We start from the raw sequence: 22,680 nt of genomic DNA, 5'->3' as shown, positions 1-22,680 counted from the left end.
CCGCCCCAAGGTGCGGCAGGTGGGGGTGGGGAGGGCAGGCGGTCAGCACCGCCACACCTTTTCCAGAAAGTTGACCCGCCCGTTCCCACCACCAATCCAGCACAGTCCCAGGGAGGGTCCCTGAAAAGAACCAGATCAAAGACAGCCTTAGGCATGGTCTTTATTCATTTGGACACTGTACAAATATTACAATTTCCTTTTGTTGCAAAAAGTATAAAAATAATCTTTATATAGGAATCCATTCGTTACTGCAAATCTTTCTAAATCTCTGCAAATGGCTCTAAATGAGGATAAATGAATAAACAAGAGGGGGACTGCGGGGCAGAGGGAGGCCGGGCCAATCCTCAGGGACTCTCCCGACCAGATTCCTAGCTAGAGATCTCCATTCCTCCTGTTAGCAACGTGCCCGCCCCAACAGGTTCTCAGGGTCAGGGATCCAGCAGAAAGAGGGCACACACGAGCGCGGTACAGAAGGAGCTGTGTGATCCGCGTGGGGAGAAGTGGAGGCTAGGCTAGATGCTGGCAAGTGCCCAGCCCCGCCCCATGCTTCCTCATGGAGGGGGAGGGGCTGGCAGGTACAGGGCAGTGGGGCTGGATGCGCTGCCCTAGGAGGGTGACGGAGGGTCCTTGGATCTGTGCCACTGGGTGGCAGCTGAAACTGAACTCTGGGAGGGCAGGGGGAGGCTACCAGGTAGGAGAAGGCCCCCCAAAAGGAGTGGCAAACACTTTGGCTCCACAGTGGAGAGGGCTAAGCCCCTTTCCCCTGCTCTCCCAGCACAGAACAGGTGTTGGTGCAGGAGTGGGACTTGTGGCCAGAACTGTGCAGTGAGGGAAGGCTGCGGAAGCCAGGAGTCTACGGCTCTTAAGCTGTGTAGGGGTGGGGTGGGGGGAGGTCCCCAGGCAGCCCCCAGGTTAGACAGTCTGTGTCCCAGCCACAAAGGGCATATGCCCCTGCCAGTCAGAGGTTGAGAACAGGCACATCAAAGAGGTCACAGACACCTTCACTCTCATCCAGGTTGTAGATGTAATCGTGGTCTCCAGGGGGTGGAGAAAGGCGGAGGAGGGGTGCAAACACTGCAGAGAGCAACAGGCTGAGGCCCCAGGGCCAAGACCCCACCCAGCAGCCACCCAAACCCTGCCCACACACACTCACCCCCCACCTGCCTGGGCCACCTACCTTCTGAGGACATCAGCTCCTCCAAGAGCTCTGAGCTCATGCACTCTGGGGATGGAGGGAGAGCTCAGTTACATTCTGGCTCCCGCCTCTCCACCCACCAAAGCCCATGAAGGGGACCACCCAGCCACCCATCAGGAACTTTACCCTTTGCCCAGGTACCGGGCACAACCATAAGATCCTCAGAAGGGCAAAAAAAAAGGCCCTAACACCCAGTGAGCTGTGCCCCTCACCCCAGCCCCAGGGAAGAACACAGCCCTACCTCGAGTGGGATCAAAGATTTCTGACAGCTCTTTGGGGAGCTCCAAAACTGAAAGACAAGAAAGCCATGCTCAAGGGCACAGAGGTCCAGCCTGGTCCCACTCTAGCCCCCACTTCCCCAGATCCTTTATCACCCACCCAGGGGCTCCATACAGCTGAGATGTAGGCCCTGCACCAGACCAAGCTGGCATTGTCTGCAAGTCTCCCCTACCAGACCTGAATTCCTCAGTGCCAAAAGACCACTGCAGGTAATCGGTACAGCCCTTCTAACTCAGTGGTTCGGCAGAAGGACAGCACCCTCTCTCCATTTCTGGGCTCAGAGTACATACCCTGTTTGATGGAGGATACTCTGTCTGATGCAGGATGCCCTGTCTGACAGAGGATGTCTTGTCCATCCCTGCCCTTGCTAAGCACCTACTTGGTGCCAGGCTCAGAGACCACAGCCCAGGCCAGGTCACCTGGCAGAGGAGGAGGCACTCTTAAATAGGGGATAGTGTTACAGGGTGATGACACTGCTACCAAGGTCTAACCAGGAGAACACACATGGGAAACAGAGGAAAGGAGTGCTGGAGCTGGATCACGAGGGATTTCATATGCCAGGTTTAGGGGCTCTGGTTTTATCCAGCAGACCTTAGGGAGCTGTTAAAGGTACTTTTGTAAACAGAGAAATGCCAGTCAGGCTGTGTTTCAAACAGATTCTTGTCAGTTGGGGTAAAGAAGATGCTGAAGAACTTAGGATAGAGGTGGCTGGCAGTGATCCTGACTGTTAGGATACATGAGGCCATCCATGGGGGACGTCTGCAAGAGAACTCACTTAGCTGATGTGGGGTGGGGAGCAGGAGAAGGAGGGAGAAGGAGACAGAGCTGGAGTTGACACCCAGGTGTCAGGCCTGGGTGACTAGGGCCAGTGGTCAGGTATGCACAGAGGTGGAAATCCAAGTTTCAGTTGAGGACACATGGGAATGAAGTGCCCATTGGATGTGCAAAGGAAGGCACGTGGACACAAGAGGTAAAGTTCAGGCAAAAGGCGTCAAGATGGAGGCTGGGATTCATCTACCCAGAACTGGGGGCCCTCCACAGGTGTGGAATGCGCCAGAGATCTGGGAAGCCAGATATAAAGGAATGCCAGGAGAGGTCAGAAGAAGCAGCCAATTAAGGGAGAAGAGCCAAGAGCTGACATCATTAATGCCAAAAGAGAAAAAAGAGCATCAACACAGAGCGAGAGAGCACCAGAGCAAACCAGCCTAGAAACCTGCTGGAGCTGGCTGTGAGAGCTGGGCAACTTATCAAGAGTAGCACTGGTGTAGCATGCGGTGGGGGTTTGGGGTCCTGACTGCCGCAACCTGAAGGCTGACCAGGGGACCAGGATATGGAGTAGAATGGAAATGACTTTTTCAAGGAGTCTAAACACAGAGGATATAGGGAAGAAGAGAAAGAGAGACACAGGCGATGAAGTGTCATTTAACGAGGAGAGACTTAGCAGTGCTTGAGAGCCGAGGAGAATGAGTCCTGGAAAGAGCAAACACTCAAGTCACAAGATGGAGAAGAGACACCAGGCAGATGACACCGCCTCTCCTAAGAACATACTGCCCACCTTTAGAGCCTGAGGGCCATACCACAGCCCGTTCCCCAGGAGAGCACTCACACCTTCCTGAGACCGGGGTCCAAGGGGTGGCAGGCAGGCCTTGAGGGAGGGCCAGGGAGTTCTTTGTCAGCCCAGGAAGCGGGCAAAGGGGCACCAGCACCAAGCCAGAGGCAAGGCCCCTCACCTTGGCTGGCAGAGCTCTGGTTGATGGCAAGGGGCTGGCCAGCTTTGGCTGAGGAGAGAGGAGAGTTGGGGTCCAAGCCCAACTCTGTTTCTGACCTAGGACTGTCTGAGGCTGGGTTCTTACTGCTGCCAAGGGGACAAGTACTCACCACCTGTGGGGTCTGCCTTGATGGGCTCAAAGGAGGTAGAAGGGTTGGGTCCGGACGAACTGCTATTGCTGCTGCTGCTGCTGCTGCTGTCCAACAGGGCAGAGGACTGCAGCGGCCGGGTGTCCAGTGCTGTCAGGCCCAGCGGGAGGGAGCTGAGCTCACCACCGTCCTTGTTATCGGTTCCAGGGCCAGCACTCACTGCAACCACATCCCCCAAACCCAGTCACTTGGGGACAGGAAGCAGGATATTGAAGCTGGCCGTGCTAGAAGCCACAGCCAGGATGATTAGCGCCCTGGTTCCTAGGCCCAAGGAAAGTTAGGCACTGCCCATCACTCCCAAAAAGGTAACGTGAAAATCAGTCACTGAAGGAGGCAAGGGCATGAAGCCTGCAGGAGGGAGACTCACGGACATGGCCGCTGTGACCATACTTCAAGAGGGGCTGCCAGGGCAAGTGTGACACTGGCAGATCTGGGGGAAAACTGCCACCACTAATGCCCCTTCACACAGTCAGAACTTCCCTGTTAACAAGGGCCATTCACTGCACTAGCAAGGAGAGGCCTGCGGGATGGGGGAACAGGAGAAAGAACCCCACAGGGTCCCTTCCACTCTGAGTACGGCATTCCATCACACACAGGTATTGCCTCTTGGGCCCCAGAAATCACCCCATCACCACATGGCCGTTGTGCCTCACCTGTGAGCTCAGCGGCTGGACCGGCCACCCCCTGGGCTTCGGTGCTGCCGGGAACAGGGTTGGGGGTGGTCACCTGGGGACTGCTTGGGCGTGAGGCATCCTGGGGTGGGACCAGAGCAGGCTTGGGCAGAGGCGGAGGGGTAGAGACAGCAGGTGGGCTCTGAAGCAGATCTTCGGGTGGCGGCACAGGCACCGCCACAGGTGGTGAGCTCCATGCCTCCTTGTTCACCAGCAGCACCTCGATGGGGCCACTTATGCTCTTCAGGTGAATCTGGTACTTCTTCTGCCCATTGAGGCCCTACCGGTGAGGGTGCGGGGTGGAGGACAGGTGGAATTGGAAGCAGGCTCGGCTCCTGCCTGACCCTGGGCAAGGGCCAGTGTCCTCTCCCACCCTAGGCTGCCCGTTCTCCTAGATAACCTCAAACCCCAGGCCTCCCCCTACCTGCCCCACCCGGGACTTATCGGGCTCCACAGCCAGCACCCGCCCTCAACCAACCCCACATGGCTGGGCTGAGCACCCACCTCTGGGATGGGCACCTCCAGGCTGGTGCCCGATGGGGCCCGGATGGCAAGGAGGGTGTCTCCTAGGATGACAAGGAGGATGGATCAAGGCCCACGGGCTCAATCTGAACTGAGAATGGGGTGCCTATGCCTTAGAGTAAGGAAGGAGATCATGGTCTCTGAGGGGCTGGACAGCAGACTGGGGCAGAGAACTAAAGCTTTTCTCCTCTTTAGAGCCCAGGGGTCAGTAACCAGAAAATGTGGGTTCAGACACATGGAGCAAAAGATTGCTGGCTATGGGCACCTCACTTGATTGACGTGGCTGCTCCCCAAGCGTAGATGTTCTAGCCAAGGCCAACATCCCTTCCCCAGAACCAGGCTGGGAGATGCAAGATGAACAAGAAACAGTTCCTGTACCTACAAGGCAACTAAACTAACTGGAGGTTGGAAGTGGGCACCACTGCCCCCTGCATACAAGCATACATGAACATGCAAACACTCGTTCTCCCTTGTATGCTTCTGTCACACGTGAGAAGCCAAACCTAGGGGAAGATGCAGGTAGGGGTTGACCCAGAGACCCAGCCCAGGATTCTTGTACCCTCTCAGTATGGTTAGCCTCCATAGGGTCCCAGTGACCCTCAAACCCAGGACTTACCCTGTCTGGTTCTTCTTTGGGCAGGCCCCAGGAACCCTCTTAAGAGACATAAATCTCTTGGGCACTGAGTCCACTGCTCAGGGCTGTGGCTCAACCCATCCCCACCCCCATCTCCCCCTACCCAGGCTCTGCTCACCAGCAAAGCATCTGCAGATGTCCTCATGAGTCACGTAGGCCAAGGTGTGGGGGTTAAGGAGAACGGCTGATGCCCTGCCCGTGGCGACAGATGGCTGACCACAGAGAAGACCCAGCTCTCCAGCAGAGGTCTGACATATATGCTCTCAAAGAAAGTCCTGAGGCCTGGGGTCTACATGGGGAGGGATCACAGTCCAAGACTGGTGGGTGAGAGGCTCTGAGGAGGGAGCCTGAGGCTGGAACCTGGCCAGGAGCTGTAGGACCACCCTCCCAAGAGGGATAGGGACTAGGGGACCACAAGCAAACCCAGCTGGACTAAAGGGCCCTTCGGCCACTCCCCTGGAGCAGGGACTGCCAGGAGGATATCAGCTGTTCTGCACGTCCTCTGTGACGTTCCGGATGCTCTGCTGCACCCACACCTTGTGCTGGTCTAGTTCTTGCTCTCGCTGCTGCAGCTCCTCGATCTCTGCCTTGAGCTCAATCAGCTTGTCCGCGATCTCCCGGGTATTGCAGCCAGGCCCCACGCCCCTGAGCCCGGGGAGTGGAGCTAAGAGGGGCTGCCAGGAACGCTGGGTCCCACGGCCCCTGCTCTCTCCTGCACCCTCCACCCCACACCCCTGACGCTTCTGGGTGGGAGATCCCGTTGCCCTCCCTGGTGCCCCCACTCACTTCCACTGGATGCTATTCTTGGATTTTTTCTCGATCAGCCCGATACCTTCCAGCACGTTAGTAATGTCATAAATCCGCCGCTTCTGGCGAACAGCTAGAGTGTCAGCTGCCTGGCAGGCAGAAGAGAGTGGGGAATGCTCAGCCCCACTCTCAGGTGAGACTTGGTCTGGAGTAGTCTGAAAAGGGGGTGGCCTTGACTCCAACCCTCCTCCCAGGCACTAAAGTAGCTCGGGACTGTGGGGCGGGAAGAGGCCTGGCGCAGCCTGAGCTGATGTTCTGATGCTCTTCTCCCCACACCTGCCGGGGAGGGCCACGAGGACCAACACCTGCAGCCCCAAGCCTGGCACATAGTTGACGCCCAATGGCCTCGGCCGAATGAATGAAACAGCTCCCGGCCTCCCTCCTGTGAGAAAGCACATGGATGGCGGCCTACTCTGAGGGCTCAGCTGGGCCGCCCCGGGGGTTCCCGCTACCGGCCCAGGCCTGGTCCACCATCCCCCCTGTCGCCCCTTAGCCCGGGCCTCACCAGCTTGAGGTCAAGCACGCCGTCCTTTGCCTCCTGCAGAAGCGACACGAACTTGGTAGTGAGAAGTCCCAAACTCTTCTCGTGCCGGCTTGGGGTGCCCGGGGGCGGCGGCGCCTGTGGCCCGGCCTCCGCCATAGCGCCCTCCCGCCACCTCCCCTCAGCCAGGCCAGGCCAGGCCGGCGCCGCCGCCACTTCCGCTTCCGTTCCTGGCCTCCAGGCCGCCGGCGCCAGCATCGCTACTTCCGCTTCCGCTCCGCGCCCTCCCAGGGAATCTAGCACAATTCATCTTTGCGAACACGGCCGAAAAACTTCGGGGACCATCAACAATTGTCCAACCGCCGAAGAGGACGAAAATAACCCCAGGATCCCCGGAGACCAGCGTTGTTGAGGAAGGATGTGGAGGAGGTCTTTGGGCAGCCCCGGCAGCAGGGAAGGAGGAGCCACTGGAACCTTACGGGCTGGCCAACCTGCCCCAACTCCACTAACTCTACCCTAACCCTCATCCCCGGGGAGGAGACTGTGCCGCCTAATGAACCCAATGTGTTTCCCCAAACCTGCTCCTAAAGGCTGCCCCACTGTCTTGGGATCACCCATCCTATTCCTGTCCTTCACTTCCTGCCAAACAGCAAGCACTAACTACATCTAGCTTGTCCACTTGTCTCCATCCCCACTCTCTTTCCCTGATCCCAGCCTCGTCTTTCTCTTTATCTCCACACTGCTGTGCTCAGAGGCCATGGGATTATAACCACTTTTCAACCAGTGCAAACATGTTTACCTATGTGTAAATATATGTAAAGCGCTTAGAGCTGTTCCTGGCATGTGGCGGGACTGTGTGTTTGCTAATATCATTTCGTTTTTTTTAACACTGTCGTTATTTATTATTGTTTATTTTAGGTCAAGTTATTTGGGAAACAGGGATGTGCCTGCAAGAAGTTTACTGAGAAGCCACACTTTTAAGGGAGTAAGACAGGCAGAATTGGGCAGAGAGGAGAATTAAACTGCGATGCAGTTAAAATAGAGGCCTCCGGGCTTCCCTGGTGGCGCAGTGGTTGAGAGTCCGCCTGCCGATGCAGGGGACGCGGGTTCGTGCCCCGGTCCGGGAGGATCCCATATGCCGCGGAGCGGCTGGGCCCGTGAGCCATGGCCACTGAGCCTGTGCGTCCAGAGCCTGCGCTCCGCAGCGGGAGAGGCCACAACAGTGAGAGGCCCGCGTACCACAAAAAAAAAAAAAAAAAATAGAGGCCTCAGAGACTTCCCTGGCCGTCCAGTGGTTAAGACTTCGCCTTCCAATGCAGGGGGTGCAAGTTCGATCCCTGGTCAGGGAGCTAAGATCCCACATGCCTCACAGCCAAAATACCAAAACGTAAAACAGAAGCAATATTGTAACAAATTCAATAGAGACTTTAAAAATGGTCCACATCAAAAAAATCTTTAGGGCTTCCCTTGTGGCACAGTGGTTAAGAATCTCCCTGCCAATGCAGGGGACACGGGTTCGAGCCCTGGCCCGGGAAGATCCTACATGTCGCGGAGCAACTAAGCCTGTGCGTCACAACTACTGAGCCTGCGCTCTAGAGCCCCTGAGCCACAACTACTGAAGGCCGTGCACCTAGAGCCCGTGCTCTGCAACAAGAGAAGCCACCACAATGAGAAGCTCGCACACTGCAATGAAGAGTAGCCCGCGTTCGCCGCAACCAGAGAAAGCCCGTGCACAGCAACGAAGACCCAATGAAGCCAAGAATAAAAATAAATAAAATAAGTAAATTAATTTTTTTAAAAAAATCTTTAAAACAGAGACCTTGGCCCATCCTACTCGGAGCTCTGAAACTGGGGTGACTCTTCCAAGGCCTTCCAAGGCAAGGGTACCTGGCCTTTATACCCTAACATTGACTGAGAGACTCAGCTGTGAGACCTCAGCAGCCTACATTTCTGGCAGCTGGGGGAACAAGTATCTTTGTCCTGAAGGGTGGATTCGGGTAGTAGTCAGTGTCCACCACATTATTACTACCTAGTAGTTCCTTCCATGGCTCCCTTTAACTCCCAAGACAAACATAGATTTCATAGCCCTTCCACCCGTCTCCGCCATCACCTACCACACACCGTCTTCACAACAGCCTGTGGTCTCTTGCTCCTGTGCAGAGGCACACGCACCTCTGAAGGGCCCATCAACACAGTTGTCACACTGCGATGTTGTCTGGACCCATATTTGCACACCTCACTCTCCACCCAGTTTGGGGCCATCTAGTTCATGTCTGTGTCCTGAGCACAACAGATCCTGCATAGGCTGCTCAAGCCTCAATGATCACAGGGAGTACACCCCCCTCCCCCCAGGGAAGTGGCGCCCAGCCCTCCCCACTCTGTCCCACAGTGCACATGCTCTTTCCTGTTGGGAATAAAGTACCAGAGACTCAGCTTCCTTCCTTTCTGCATGTGGCCTTGGAGAGGGCGGGACCTTGGAGGGAGGAGGGAGCTCCTGGGCAGAGAGGTGGGACAGAGGCTTCCTTGGGGAGAGGAAGTCTCTTGCTGCATGCTGAGGTGTGGGTCTCATGAGCCAGTGGTGGGAGTACCCAGGTCCGCCAAGAGGGCCAGGGGAGAGGGCCATCCTCAAGGCCAAGGCTATCTGTGGAGAAGGGAGAACTAGACGCCTGGCCAAGCCTGGTGAGTTCCATATCAAACTGTCCTCTGCAACTCAGAACAGGAGCGGTGTCCAGTGGAGGCCCATGCCTACCCTGTTTCAGTTGCATCTGAGGGGCAAAGCTGAGAAACCTGGCAGGCAAAGTTGTCTCAGGTTCCTTCCCATCACACCCACCTCCCTCTCATTTCCTGAGGGGGCTGGGTAAGAACCTTCCTCCTCCTTCTCAGCGGGGGCCTAGAGGGAGGCTGCAGCTCAGAGGAGCTCCCACTCTACTTGCTCTAACCTGGACCTTCGCCCCCATTCCTACCTCCGCTCCGGCTCCTCCAGCCATGGACTCAGCAGCCAGGGACAAAATGCAGCCCGCACTTCCCCCTGGTATGAGCCCTTCTGGGTGGGCTGAGGGGGGGATGGTGGCAAGAAAGATGGGGGTGGTGGGGTTGGTCCTCTCGGCCAGGTCTGGCTGGAGCTCTATAGGGAGGGCAGGGAGAGGAGTGGACTGCCCTGGGGGACAGGCCAAGGGGTAGGAAGGGGAGCAGATTTGGTAGCCACTTCCTGCAGGCTCTGCCCAACTGACGCGGCTGCCCTGGCTCTTCCTGCCCAGGGCCTGAGTGGCCGGAGCAGGAGAGGGCGGAGCAGCTGGCCCGGGGTGCAGCACTCAAGTGGGCCTCGGGCATCTTCTACCGGCCAGAGCAGCTGGCCAGGCTCAGCCAGTACCGTAGCCGCGAGGTGCAGCGTACCTGTTCCCTGGAAGCACGCATCAAGGTGGGCATCAGGCAGGAGGCAGGAGGCAGGAGTGCTAAGGGCGGGCTGCAGGACTGGCCAGGCCTCACTGGCTGCCTCCGTCCCACAGTCGGTGGTGCACTCATACCTGGAGGGCGTGAAGACCGGCGTGCGGCAGCTGGCCTGGGCCCTTGAGGCCGTGCAGGGAGCCCGCGAAGCCCTGGGCCAGGCTCATGTGTTGCTCTGGGGTATGGCTGAGGCTGCACAGACCCTAGAACCCCTGCGGGAGCAGGTTGTACAACACAAGCAACTGCAGGCCATGTCTCAGCTGCTGCCCCGGCTGCGAGCTGGTGAGTGTGTACGGCCCTAGGCCGCAGCCCTCTGACAGGTGGTCAACAAACACCATCACTGATCAAGGGCCTGGGGCGCCAGTGGGAGATTGCGTGGACGGACACGTGGGCGACCTCCCAGAGAGTAACTCAGGCTTCAAATGGCATATGAAGCAAGGGTGCATATTAGTTCATTCTGGGGTTCCCAGGCATGGGATGTCTGAGTCAGGACTGACACCAAGTGGCTCTGGCCAACCTGGCTGTTAATTTACTAAAATATTTCCCTAATGGGGTGGATGAACAGCCACTGGCATGGCCGCCCCAGTTCCTCCCTGCCTTCCCTCCAAGATCCCTGACTTCTTCATGTTCCATCAGCTCAAGGGGTTACCACCTGGCCCACCATGTAGGCCCTTCCCTGGGTCCTTTCAGATTGACCAATGCTCTACTGTACTGATTATTAAATATTTCACACATCACCCCAGCCTCAGGGCCTCAGCATCTACTGCTCTGCCCACTGCACAGGTGGGAAGGCTAAGACCCAGGGCTGCCTCTTCTCCCCACTTAGTGCCTGCTGCATTGGCCCGCACACAGAGCCTGATTGATGCCCAGCGACTCTTGGAGGCATATGTGAGCCTTCAGGAACTGGAGCAGCTGCAAGAGGAGACGTGGGCACCTCTCGGGGGCCTGGAGTTGCCAGTGTTCGAGGGGCTGGGCCCTCTGGCTGAGGCTCTGGGTCAGGCTGTGGAGGCGGCTGCAGGGGCTGCAGGGCGGCTGGCACGGGAGGATCCAGCCCTGCTGGTGGCTGCTATGCGTGTGGCCGAAGTGGACGCTGGGCGCACAACCTCCCTGGAGCAGGCCGCCCGGGACTGGCGGCAGCGCTGTCTACGGGCACTACAGGAGGGCTTGGAGCAGATCCACTTTGGGACGCCTCTGCAGCCTGGGCCCGGGGCACTAGCAGAGTGGCTGGAGGCTCTGCGGGTGGCTCTACCAGCAGAGTTGGCCGCGGCTGAGGCACTGGTAGCACCCTGCTGCCCACCACACTACAACGTGGTCCGGCTGTGGGCCCACACCCTGCACAGAGGCCTGCGCCGCTGCCTGCAGCAACTCCTGGAAGGGCCCCAGCTGGAAGCTGCCGATGCCTTCACCTTGCTGCATTGGGCACTGCATGTGTACCTGGGGTCAGTGTCCGTGGGGCAATGGGAAGTGGGTGCATCAAAGGCTGGAGGCTCAATGTAACACTGGGCTACCCATGTCCAGGCCAGAAATGATGGGGAGCCTGGAATTAGGGCCCGAGGCTGATGTGTCTGATCTGGAGCCCCTCCTGACCCTGGAGAACATCGAGCAGTTGGAGGCAATATTTGTGGCCAAAGTCCAGGTGAGTAGTTGGGGCCTGGGTTCAGAGCAGCTCTGCCACCAGCTGTGGGCCTGTATCTGTGGAGTCGCATGTCCACCTGTCTCTAGCAGTGTCAGTGCCCTGCTACATACTGTTGCACCTTGCCCCTTTCCCCAGGCGAGTGTGGCCCAGTGGCTGCAGAAGGCACTGGACGGGGATGTAGCTGAGTGGGGCCGAGAGCAGGAGCCTGACACAGACCCATCTGGCTTCTATCACTCACCAATGCCAGCCATCGTGCTGCAGGTGGGTGAAAAGTGGCAAGGCAGGAGGGCAGCTCTCATAGGGAAAGGGAAGGAGGGCAGGACTAGGACTCTGCTGATGGCTGCCCATCCCTGCCTGTAGATCCTGGAAGAGAACATTCGCGTGACCAGAATGGTCAGTGAGTCACTGCAGCGGCGGGTGCACGGCATGGCAGTGTCAGAACTGAGCGCATTCCTGAGGAGGTCTGTCAAGGCACTGACCCACTCCCAACCCCTGGCCCTGATCCTGGGGCAGCGCTAAGGGGCTCTGAGTGATAAGACATACCTGTGGAAAAGGGCTCCTTCAAAACAGGGCCTTGGGTATCTTGGAGGTGGGGCCAGAGTACCAAGGACTGGGGTTGTACCAGAGTGACAGCAGATACAGGAGCCACCTCTGCCCTTTGCAGCTTCAGTGATGCTCTGATCCGATTCTCCCGAGACCACCTCAGGGGAGAAGCAACAGCTCCTCATTATGTGCCCTACCTACTGGCCACCCTCAACCACCAATCAGCACTCAGGTACCAGGAGGCCCCCGCAGAACCCCACCTTCACTAAGCCCTGACTGAACACCTATTAGGTATGGACCCAGCTCACACTAGGCCTTTAGGAATTTTGGACTCACATAGCCCTGGGGTTCCTATCCTAGTTCTACTAATTACTAGCTGTGTGACCTTGGGCCAGTTACCTAATCTTCCTGAATCTTGCTTTTGTCATCAGTAGTATATGAGTAATAATGGACATTCTGAGAACCACATGAGATAACAGATAAAATGTACCTATCACAGTACCTGGCATATAGTGTCAATTATTCATTCATTCAACGAATATTTATCAAGGCCCTACTCTGTGCCAGGTTATGTCTGGCATTACAGCTGTGAACAGAACAAAAACATTCCCTTCCTCTTGGGTCTTATGTTCTTTGGGGTGGGGGCAGAGAGGACAAACAAATTAACGATGATTTTGACTCCCTCCTGACTGGGATTAACTCTCTCTCCTTACCGAAACAGAAACTGAAAGACATGACTTGCTCAAGGTCACACCGCGAATTAGAGGCAGGTCCAGCTGGCCTGTGTCCCTTCTAGCTCGCTGAGCCCACCACTCCCATCCTCAATCCATGGCCCAGACTTTCAGAAGTGCAGGGAGCCGCCCTTCTTGCCCCCTCACGGAACACACTTGCGCCACTAGGTGGCGCCCGAGCGGCTAGACAACGGAGGGCCTCTCGGGCCTTGGCCTTGGTCCTGAAGCCGTACTTTTGGTCGGTCCAGCTCCTCCGTGTCCGTCCTGCAGCCCGACTGGGTGGCTCCAGGGGCCTTGGCTCCGGTGGAGGCAGCGCTGGACGAGTTGCAGAGGAGGATCTGCCGCCTGGTGTTGGAGGCGCTGCTGGCGGAGCTACAGGTGAGGCTTCAGATGGAGACAGGGGTGGGAGAAGGAGATACAGCGTATGCATGGGGGTCTCTGCGGGGAATGCCGGATCTGAATCGTCCCTCCAGCCGCGTCTCTGACCTCCGCTCCAGCCCCTATTCGCTGCTCTGCCCTCTCGCCGGTGGCTGTCGAGCCCAGAGCTGCTGGATGACGTGTGTGAGCGGACCGCGAGCTTCTGCCAGAACTTCCGACACGTGCGGGATCCTGCGGTCCAGGTGCGTTTTGGGGGGAAGGCTGGGGAGGGGGGAAAGCGCCCATGGGAAAAGCGTCCTGAAACCATTTGATCGTGCTCCCCGCAGCTGCTGCTGGCCGAGGCGGAGCGTACCGTGGTGCTGCAGTACCTACGTGCGCTGATGCAAGGCCGCCTAGTGTGCCGCGGTGCTGACGAGCGGACCCAGGCGGCCGAGCGCCTGCGGCACGATGCCGCCCAGCTTCAGGAGCTTTTCCTCGGTTTGGTGAGAATCTGGGTGAGCAGATGGGCGGGAGTCTCAGTGGCTGGGTAGGGGCCTAGGGCTGGAGAGAGACCAACCCCGACGTGTTCAGGGCCTGGAGGAGAGCGTTCAGTGCGCGCCAGTGCTGCTCGCCTTGAGGGAGCTGCTGAACCTCCGCGACCCCACGCTGCTTGGTCTCGAGGTGGCAGGCTTGCGGCAACAATTTCCCGACGTGAGGTGCGAAGATGGGCCGGGAAGGGAGGAGGGACCCACGGGGGGCTGGGCGGGGTTGACGCACCTGTACTCCATAGCGAGGATCACGTCTCCGCCCTCTTGGACCTGCGCGGGGATGTGTCCCGAGAGCAGCGCCTGGCCGCACTCAGCTCTCTGCAGGCCGGGCCGCAGCCCTCGCCCCCAGCGGGTGGACGCGCACTCTTCAGCCTCGTGCCAGCACCTGCACCCCCGCTGTCCTCCTGTCTCCCCTCGGGGTCCTGTGCCTGACCCCCGGCTGCCCGCAGAATAAAGCCACAGCCCCCGTACGCCTGAATTGTGTGCGTTAGAGAAGGGCGGATAGAAATAAAAGTCCCCGCGAAGGTCAGGGGTTCCAAGTGCAGTGACATACCTAAGGTATCCTGTCTCCAGTTCTGAAATACGTCTGCGCGCCACCTACCCCGGCATCAGACCTTATGGGCTGCTTTCCCAAGCACCCCGGCTTCCGCCGCTGTATGCGGACTACATCCCCACGTGTCCGTGCACCTGCAGCGAGCTTGCGTCTCCCGCGCGACTGCGGAGTCCAACTACAGAGGCGGAGGGGGCGGGCTTAAGACAACACCCCACCCAGGGGCGTGACCCGATGGCGGACCCCCTCCGGCTCTGCCTGGCCCCACCCCCAGCCATGTCCTCGGGCGCTTGAGGCCGCGGAGATTGACGTGAATCCGCGCGCCTTCGCCTGAGCGTGCGCGCGCCCGAGTGCGTGCGTCACCAGTGTCGGCTCCCGAGGGCTGGGCAGCCGGCGGCCGGTGTTGCGGAACGGGAACGGCGGCGGCGAGAAGAGGATTGAACAGGTGGGGGCGCGGCACGCGGACGGAATCCCCCCACCCCCGAGAGGCCGAGAAGGCGTTCGACGCGACCCCTCCTCATCTACCAGGGAACCCCGCTCCATTGTCCTCCGGCCCCGCCCTCCATTGGGCACGCCCTTTGCCCCATCCCCCGCCTCTTATTGGCTGGAGGTCACGCCCCTCCTCGTTCTCCCAGTCCCCATTGGCTCCTCTTCCACGTTATCCTCTCCCGGAGTTTCTTATTGGCGCAGGCCACACCCTCTCATTTATCACCAGACTCCGCCTTCAGCCCGGGCTCCTCCCACAACCATCTTTCATTCAGTCTGCATCTAGTGCTGGCTACTTTGGTCATGGGGGTGAATCAGACCCATCCCTGCCCTCAGGGAGTTCAGGGGATGATGGGGGGACATGGACCTAGGCTCCAACAGTGACAGCCTAGGATGGTAAAGAAGCCGCCTGGGCACTGGGAACCTCTAAGACGCTGGGAAGTCTTCCCGGAGGAGACGAGGCCTAAACCAAGTCCTGAAGAATGGTTAAGGAGTTTGCCACGGGGAGACATTAGGAGGGCATTCTTGGCAGAAGGACCTGAGACATGAAAGAAACAGGCATATTCTGGTAATTGCAAAGAGGTAGGTCAAATGAAAGAAGTGGAGATGAAGGGGATTAGTACAAGCAGAGGCCGGGAGACCAGTGAGGAATCCAGAAAAGTGTATAGTTAGTTGAGGGGAGGGAAGCCTGAGGCCTGAAATCTTTTCCAGCAGCTTGTCACTAGGCAGAGTGCCGGGGGGGTGGGGAGCGGGAGGGGATCAGAACTAATGGGGAAGCAAAGTGCAGGGAAGGTATGATTCCAGTTCTGAGAAGGACAAGGGCTCTTGGTTTCATTCCTTTATTAAGCAACTGTTCTGGGGACACAGCTGTGAATACTTAAAAGAAGAAAACAGATAATGCTCACTTGCACTGTACTTCAGATGGTGATAACTGCATCATAGGACAATATTGTGGAGAAGGGGAGGTTGTGGTGGAGAGTGTCTAGGGTAGGTTTATTTTATAGAGGGCGTGTTAGGGAGCCTTTTCTAACGAGATATTTGTTCAGAAATCTGAGGAAAGTGAGAGTGACCCCTGCAGTTATATGAGGGGAAAGCACTCCAGACGGGGGACATGTTCAGTTTGAGATACCTGTTAGACGTTCAAGTAAAGATGTTGATCTGAGAACTGGCAACACTAGTGTGAAGTTTATGGAAGAAGTTTGGGCTGACATATTTAAAACCATGAGAGTGGATGAGATCACCTAGGGAGTGAGCATAAACGGAGAAGAGGAGAGAATTTTCCAAGTTCTGGACATTACAGTGTCAAGAGGTCAGAAAGATAGGGATTACCAGCAAGTAAGACCAAGAACAAACAGCCAGTGAGGTGGGAGAACCATGTTCCAGTGTATTTGGGAACCAAGTGGAGAACATGGCCAAGCCAAAATGAAGTCATTAACTTTGTCAGATTCTGCTGATCAATATGAAGATCATTGGTGACCTTGGTCAGATCAGTTTTGATAGAGAGTGGGGGACAAAAGCCCCCACTTGTAGTGAAATTGAAGAGAGAACAGGAAAGAAGGGCTTGGAGACTGAGTATAGACGACCTGAGGTGTTGTGTTGCCCTAGGAAACCGCTGGAGGGAGATGCAGTGGAGCTGGAAGAGTGTGGGATCAAGTGAGGGTTTTGTTTTGTTTTTTAAGATGGAGAAATAACAACGTGTTTTATACTGATGGGAAGAATCCAGTAGAGAGGAAGAGATTGATGGTGCAGGAGATGTAGGAAAGGAGAGAAATGCTGGAATTATGTCCCTGAACAGGCAGGAGAGTTTGGAGGCTGGAGCCTTCAGTCAGTCTCTGGGGAGAGACTGGGTTGGACTGAGCCCTGGTACAGAGTCAGGGGTGAGTGTCCCGACACTGGCCTTGGATGACCACTAGGAAGATGACTCCAGGGGACAGACCAGGGATTGGCTTGGATATGCTGAAGTTTCCCTCTGCTCACCTAAAGCTGATTCTAATGTGGATTTGAGCAGATGGCCCAGGGAGAGAGAGCACTCCAGCTGGAGGGACTAGCCTAGCAAGGGGCCTGCAGGCATTCAAACTGACTGAGACCCAATCCCAATGGGCTGGAGGAAGTGGATGGAGCCAGGTGGGAGGGGCGGAGTGAGACTGAGAAAATGCCATAGGTAGAAGGTAGTGAGACCCCCTCACCTGTCATCCTGGCAGCTGAGGCTACACTGTACCAAACTCCCAGTCTGGGTGGGCGCTGAGCACATGGATTAGAATCACGAATAGGGGCTTAGGCCTTGCTCTCAGAAGCTCATAGTCTAAGGGGATTTGAGTAACCACCATCTAGCTGGGTGTATGAGACTCTTCTTCTTGCTTTCCCCCAGTCCAGCTTGATTGGGTGAGCCTGCTGGAGGGGATGGACACCCATCCATGGTGTCCATGGAGGTGAGAGGTCAGGTTAGAACCTGGCGTCAGGTCCTGGGCCCACCAAAGGCCCAGCAAGGGCAGTGTGGATGGAGCACAGGGCCTGCTGGTCCTCAGGCCGCACCCACTCATGCTGGCCTCCACATGCCTTTCTGTGTCTCCAGAAGTCGACCGAGTGGGGAGTTGGTGTGACCCAGCTGGATGTGACCACCACGACAGAATGGTGCTGGACTCAGGGGCTCAGGTGTATGAGCAGGCACCCCCCAGCCCACCATCCAGTCCCTCATCCTTGGGCCATAGGCTGAGGCCCTCAGACCGAGATGGGACAGCACTGTACCCCTGGCCTCGGTCCCTGGCCTTGCCCCTGGCTCTCTCAGTCCGCTCAGCCCTGCGGCCCCGGTCTGAGCTGCAGCCCTTCTCAGAGCTGCACTTGGGCCACCGTGGCCACATGCGTCGCAGTGAGAGCACCTACACTGTAAACAGTATTGGCTGGCGGGGGGGCAGCACCCAAGGTCGGGCACCACCTGGACGGGGACGGGACCCAGGTGGGGGCACCCTGCGGCCTGCGACCTCCCTGCCTCACATTGCTAAGACTCGAAAGGATGCAGGCCGTGGTGCCAGCAAGAGCCCCTGCATGTTGGTGGCTCTGCGGCCAACCAACATGGACCGTGAGCGGGACAAGTTCTTCCAGTCCCATTACACCTACAACCCACAGTTCGAGTACCAGGAGCCCATGCCTACGGCCGTGCTGGAAAAGTACTGTGAGGCCTCTGGACAGTTCCTCCGTCAGGTCAGTCCAGACTGCCCACCTCACCCTGTCCCTACCACCTGAGAGGCCTGGCCTGACCTGCCACTGTGGCCCTTTGTGCAGGCAGTTGGCATCATTGAGGCTGTCCTGGAGAAGTTTGGTACCTATGAACACTTTGAGGCTGCGACTGGGGGCCAGCTGCTGACCAAGTGCCAGATCTGGTCCATTGTGCGCAAATACATGCAGAAGGAGGGCTGCGCTGGGGAGGTGAGTTTGCCCTGCCTGCGAGGGCCCTTTTCCACACGCTCCAAGCCAGGCTGCTGAGTGGGCAATGCCAGGCCCAGCTCTACACTGATGGAGCTAGCGACCTCGGGCAAGCCCTGCCCCTGCCCCTGCCCCAGTAAGGTGGGAGCTGGCTCCAAGCAGAGGTGGGGAAGGGTAGGTGTTGTGGCCAAGTGTCCAGCCTGGTTGCCTTGTGGCATCAGTGGGTCCACCTGCACACTGGCCCCCGGGCTGGTGGTCATGGCTCAGGGCTCTGCCGCCTGCAGGTTGTGGTGCAGCTGAGTGAGGACCTGCTGTCCCAGGCAGTGATGATGGTGGAGAACAGCCGACCAACATTGGCCATCAACCTGACTGGAGCCCGCCAGTATTGGTTGGAGGGCATGCTGCGGCACGAGATAGGTCAGGGTGTGGGTAGGCGGGTGGGCGGGTAGCGGTGAGAGGGGGCTGGGACAAGGGGGGCAGTGAGAGTCTCCAGTAACCCCACTCCCTCTCTTTCTTCCCCTTCCCTCCGGAGGATGGGCCCCTTCCCTTCATGAGCAGCTACCTCCTTCCTCTGGCTCACAGACATAGGCCAGAACATGCCAGCCCAGTCTCTGGGCTCACTCTCATTTCTTGTTCCTTCTGGGTATCTTTTCTTCCCTCTACTTCCTCTATGATTTCCCTTGACAGTGGGGCAAGACTGCTGAGGCCCAGAGAGGCAGAGGGAGAGCCCTAAGGGTCCCACAAGCCCAGCCAACATGCAGGCCCTCCCCGGTGGGTGGAAGTTCAGATCCTGGGAATGGAATTAGCTGAAGACACACAGAGCTGGGTTTAGGAGGGGATAGGGCCAGGCTGGAAAAGCGAGCATGGGACACTAATTACTATTCTTTTCTGTCTGTCCCTCCTCATCAAGAATTCTGTTGCTCTGGGCAAAAGGTGGTTTTTGCTGGGGATATCAGCATGATATGGGCATGCAGGATGTGGGGCTGGGGTAGTGTGTGAGTTCCTGCACCTCTCTGGGGGCTTGGGGGGCAGTGTGAGTTTGGGAGAGTGTGTGTGTGTGTGTGTGTGTGTGTGTGTGTACGGGTGAGGGAGGGTTCATGTATGTGAGATTCTGGATCCTTGGGTGTGAGTTCATCTGAGGAGAGTCTTCCTGCTGCCTGGGGTTGGGTGAGTATGAGATTGGGGTGGAGGGGACTTGTGTAATAGCCTGAGTTTAGAGGCATAAGGATATGTGAGTCGGCAGCTAGAGGTCCAGCTGGGCAGACCAGGAGCCAGGCAGGCCAGGAGGGTCCTTTGGATGCGCGGCCCAGCGCAGCCTCTCCCTCGCCCACCCCACAGGTACCCACTACCTGCGGGGCGTGAACAACGCGCGGCAGCCGTGGCACAGCGCCGAGGGCCGGCTGCAGTATGGGCTGCGGCCAGCGAACCCCACCGAGGAGGGCCTGGCCAGCCTGCACAGTGTGCTGTTCCGCAAGCAGCCCTTCCTGTGGCGCGCTGCGTTGCTCTACTACACCATCCACCGCGCCGCGCACATGTCCTTCCGCCAGCTGTTCCAGGACCTGGCGCGCTACGTGCAGGACGCGGATGTGCGCTGGGAGTACTGCGTGCGCGCCAAGCGCGGCCAGACTGACACCTCGCTGCCCGGTGGGCACCTGTGCGGTGGGGAGTGTCCTGGTCTGTGGCAGGGGTGCTGGGAGGGTGCAGGTGGGGCTCTGGGCCTAGGGCTCACGGCCCTCCCGTGTCCACAGGCTGCTTCAGCAAGGATCAGGTGTACCTGGATGGCATCGTGCGCATTCTGCGGCATCGCCAGACCATCGATTTCCCGCTGCTGACCTCTCTGGGCAAGGTGAGGGACCATGGGCCTTCAGAAGGCCCAGCCAGCTCTCCCCATCACTGCAGCATTCCCTGAGCCTCTGATTGGAACTCAACTGAGGACTGGGTGCCAGGCCTCTCTGATGGGGGGAGCGTGGGTGGAGGTGAGCACAGGAGGTGAAATGACAGTCTGGCAGCCAATATAGGTGCTTGAGCCAGCCCACAGGTGTGTGTGTAGACACTGCACTTCAAAGGAGGTGAGCATTCCAGGCCAAGGGAGCAGTCAGGAAGGCCTGGGGAAGGAGGCTGGAGAAATGTCCAGGGAACAAGTCCTTGGCCCTGGGTATTTGTGCCAGGCTGAGGAAGTCGAATTTCATCCAAAGCATTGGGGAATCCTAGGAGCTTTGAGCAGAAGAGTGGCACAGGTGGTTTGCTTTAGAAGGCTCCCTCTGACATATGGGAGGAGAGGCCTAGGGAAAGGAGTGCAGGGGGAAAAGGAGGAGCCTTTCCAATCACTTTTGCAAGATTGATGGTGGTCTGGCATAAACCAGCAGTGGCCACGCAGTTGGAGAGGAAGCGGCAAGCTGGAGAGATCTTCAGAGAGTGGATCTTTTTAACTCAGTGGCCACTCTGAGTGGGAGGGTGACAGATTCTAAGCTCCCTCCTGGAATGTGACCTAGGGGACTGTGAGGAGGGTGGGGATGGCATAAGCTGGCACCCAGTAATGTTGGATATGGGGAGTCTGAGGTGCCTGAGGGATATCCCGGGGAAGGCGTTCAGAAGGCAGTTGGATACCCAGGTTTGGAGGTGAGTGGGGAAGCTGGACTGGAGACAGGAGTGAGGTTGTAGGACACAGATGATAAAAGAAGGTGTTGAGAGAAAGAGCAAACACCCAGGACTGAGCCTCAGGGTACATAACATTGGGAGTGGATCAGGAGGGGAGAGGGAGGAGTTCCAGGAGCAAAGGGCTGTGGGCTATTGCAAGAGAGCTGGGAGCAGCTGCCTGAAAGCCAGGGCACCCTGCCTACTCCTGAGGCCGAGCTTTCTTCCTGCAGGTATCCTATGAGGATGTAGATCACCTTCGGCCCCACGGGGTGCTGGACAACACCCGGGTGCCCCACTTCATGCAGGACTTAGCACGCTACCGGCAGCAGCTGGAGCACATCATGACCACCAACCGGCTGGATGAGGCAGAGCTGGGCCGCCTGCTGCCTGATGACTGATACTGGTTGAGGGCTACAGGCAGAAGCCCTGGAAAGAGGGCTACAGATTAGCCCCCAGAACATGAAGCTGGCTGCTCTGTGCTTCCACAGCCTGCGTGTTTCTTGGGGAATGGGGAGGGCAGAAGCATTTCAGGAGGGAGGAGAGGCAACAGCAGAGAGTTTGTGTTCCTTGCTAGCCTCCCTGGGCCCTGAAGGCCAACAGCAGCATGTCAGGCAAACTAAATCTGCCCTCCTGTCTCCAGCTGCCTTTTGAGCAGAGGAAAAGCCTGGGGGCAGAAGGGAAGCTGAGAATGGATGGGGATGGGGGGTGGCTTGGGAGTAGAAACTTGTTCTTGCATGAGATGGCTTTGGGAGTCTGCATACTCCAGTCTTTTCCTCCCCCACCTGGCCCCTTGGTGCTCCTTCAGCTTTCATGCTGTCTACCTCTCACTGGGTCCTGGTGGGGATCTCCCTTCTTCTGGGGTGATTGCCTGAGCCTGAGGTCCTGGCTTTCACACAGACTCAAGGAGCAGGGATCCTGGTAGTAGAGACCCAGCTGGGCTGGGGTGTGCTTTCCAACATTTTGCCTCTCCCACTGTCATTTATTTATTCCTTATTTATGTGCTCTACTTACTGGGGCTGGGACGCGGCAGCTTCTGAAGGTTCAGTGGAGGGAACAGGGCTCCTCTGGAAGGCACCGACTGTTCCTAGCTACACACACACACACACACGCCTGCACTGGCCTCTACTGTCCCTGTCTTTGCCCACACCCTCACAGCTGGTCTCTGGCAGAGGTTGGCATAGCCTGGCAGCAGCCACAATCAAGCCTGAGGGGCAGGCCCCTCGTTGTTCCTAGTTGTGAGCTCCTCCTAGACCAGGAGAGGTGCCAAGATGATTGCTGCTTCAGTTTCACCTCAGACTCAACTGTGTGAGGTTGACCCTGTCCTACTCCCTCCCTTGGCCTTAGTTTTCCCATCTGAAAACTTGGAAACACAGCTGGAAAGTCCTTATTCATTTAGTCAGTGAATATGTACAGAGCGCCTTCTGTGTACCAGTTAACTGGTCACAACCCTCACTGAGCTCCCAGTCCTGAGAGAAGCCAAACAATTAAAACAATTACAATGAACTGTGTGGGCTCTGCCTACTTGAGATCCCTTTCTCTTTCTAATCTCACTTCCCAAGGTGGTGAGCTCTAGCCCTCTCTAAGTGGAAAGAAGTACCCTTTTCCTGGCTCTTTGTGCCAGGCCTAGGGGCTTTCATGAGGTGGGACTGGTGACTACACATGTCCCCAAATGGTTCACGAGGATAAAAGGGCTGTGGAGCAGGGCCCAAGGGTCTGGCCCTTGTCCCACTGGTGACCTGGGTCTGGGGTCTCCAGGGGTACAGCTTGGGCTATTGAGGATGGAAAGGGGTTGAGGACTGGGCCGTGGGCACAGGGCTGCCCA

At 57.5% G+C, this 22,680-nt stretch overlaps 3 protein-coding genes across 8 annotated transcripts; 2 read left to right on the top strand and 1 right to left on the bottom strand.

The window, feature by feature from the left end:
• Positions 1 to 144: 144 nt before the first annotated feature.
• E2F4 (E2F transcription factor 4) lies at positions 145 to 6,757 on the bottom strand. 2 transcript variants are annotated; one of them, XM_059044767.2, is made up of 10 exons: positions 6,531 to 6,757; positions 6,005 to 6,114; positions 5,702 to 5,863; positions 5,337 to 5,380; positions 4,567 to 4,628; positions 4,045 to 4,342; positions 3,353 to 3,550; positions 1,437 to 1,484; positions 1,178 to 1,222; positions 145 to 1,074 (listed from the first exon to the last, which is right to left on the bottom strand). In XM_059044767.2, exons 1-10 carry the CDS (start codon positions 6,663 to 6,665, stop codon positions 959 to 961), a joined length of 1,218 nt encoding a protein of 405 aa, XP_058900750.1. In that variant the 5' UTR covers positions 6,666 to 6,757; the 3' UTR covers positions 145 to 958. The 2 variants fall into 2 exon arrangements, with proteins under 2 accessions (XP_058900750.1, XP_066874387.1); XM_067018286.1 differs by lacking the exon at positions 3,353 to 3,550 and having other exon boundaries at positions 6,531 to 6,736.
• A 2,253-nt stretch (positions 6,758 to 9,010) lies between these two features.
• On the top strand, positions 9,011 to 14,322 carry EXOC3L1 (exocyst complex component 3 like 1). 4 transcript variants are annotated; one of them, XM_067018277.1, is made up of 14 exons: positions 9,011 to 9,185; positions 9,490 to 9,537; positions 9,764 to 9,924; positions 10,013 to 10,232; positions 10,777 to 11,389; positions 11,469 to 11,586; positions 11,722 to 11,847; positions 11,947 to 12,047; positions 12,251 to 12,361; positions 13,109 to 13,238; positions 13,358 to 13,480; positions 13,565 to 13,720; positions 13,809 to 13,933; positions 14,008 to 14,322. In XM_067018277.1, exons 1-14 carry the CDS (start codon positions 9,074 to 9,076, stop codon positions 14,195 to 14,197), a joined length of 2,334 nt encoding a protein of 777 aa, XP_066874378.1. In that variant the 5' UTR covers positions 9,011 to 9,073; the 3' UTR covers positions 14,198 to 14,322. The 4 variants fall into 4 exon arrangements, with proteins under 4 accessions (XP_066874378.1, XP_066874379.1, XP_066874377.1 ...); XM_067018278.1 differs by lacking the exon at positions 12,251 to 12,361; XM_067018276.1 differs by having other exon boundaries at positions 13,809 to 14,322.
• Positions 14,323 to 14,426: 104 nt separating this feature from the next.
• On the top strand, positions 14,427 to 22,361 carry MATCAP1 (microtubule associated tyrosine carboxypeptidase 1). Of its 2 annotated transcripts, none has more exons than XM_059045377.2 (7): positions 14,427 to 14,760; positions 17,374 to 17,999; positions 18,081 to 18,224; positions 18,506 to 18,638; positions 19,560 to 19,865; positions 19,970 to 20,067; positions 21,089 to 22,361. In XM_059045377.2, exons 2-7 carry the CDS (start codon positions 17,430 to 17,432, stop codon positions 21,254 to 21,256), a joined length of 1,419 nt encoding a protein of 472 aa, XP_058901360.1. In that variant the 5' UTR covers positions 14,427 to 14,760; positions 17,374 to 17,429; the 3' UTR covers positions 21,257 to 22,361. The 2 variants fall into 2 exon arrangements, with proteins under 2 accessions (XP_058901360.1, XP_066874386.1); XM_067018285.1 differs by having other exon boundaries at positions 14,664 to 15,383.
• Positions 22,362 to 22,680: the final 319 nt, after the last annotated feature.

Source organism: Kogia breviceps, chromosome 18 (assembly GCF_026419965.1).
Source record: "Kogia breviceps isolate mKogBre1 chromosome 18, mKogBre1 haplotype 1, whole genome shotgun sequence".
Classification (NCBI taxonomy): Eukaryota; Metazoa; Chordata; class Mammalia; order Artiodactyla; family Physeteridae; genus Kogia; species Kogia breviceps.
Note: the sequence above shows the minus strand (reverse complement) of the source record. Positions and strands in the feature narration are given on the sequence as shown.

What these genes read in the sequence shown, in the direction of transcription:
- E2F4 (XM_059044767.2), bottom strand. Translation starts at nt 6,665, where the DNA reads ATGGCGGAGGCCGGGCCACAGGCGCCGCCGCCCCCGGGCACCCCAAGC. An exon ending in GAGGACGTGCAGAACAGCTG is followed by an intron (nt 5,381 to 5,701) that starts ATATCCTCCTGG and finishes TAACCCCCACAC; the next exon opens with CTTGGCCTACGTGACTCATG. An exon ending in TCCAGCCGCTGAGCTCACAG is followed by an intron (nt 3,551 to 4,044) that starts GTGAGGCACAAC and finishes ATGTGGTTGCAG; the next exon opens with TGAGTGCTGGCCCTGGAACC.
- EXOC3L1 (XM_067018275.1), top strand. Translation starts at nt 9,074, where the DNA reads ATGAGCCAGTGGTGGGAGTACCCAGGTCCGCCAAGAGGGCCAGGGGAG. An exon ending in GCTGCCCCGGCTGCGAGCTG is followed by an intron (nt 10,233 to 10,776) that starts GTGAGTGTGTAC and finishes CTCCCCACTTAG; the next exon opens with TGCCTGCTGCATTGGCCCGC. An exon ending in GCACTGCATGTGTACCTGGG is followed by an intron (nt 11,390 to 11,468) that starts GTCAGTGTCCGT and finishes ACCCATGTCCAG; the next exon opens with GCCAGAAATGATGGGGAGCC.
- MATCAP1 (XM_059045377.2), top strand. Translation starts at nt 17,430, where the DNA reads ATGGTGCTGGACTCAGGGGCTCAGGTGTATGAGCAGGCACCCCCCAGC. An exon ending in GACTGACACCTCGCTGCCCG is followed by an intron (nt 19,866 to 19,969) that starts GTGGGCACCTGT and finishes CCGTGTCCACAG; the next exon opens with GCTGCTTCAGCAAGGATCAG. An exon ending in TGCTGACCTCTCTGGGCAAG is followed by an intron (nt 20,068 to 21,088) that starts GTGAGGGACCAT and finishes TTCTTCCTGCAG; the next exon opens with GTATCCTATGAGGATGTAGA.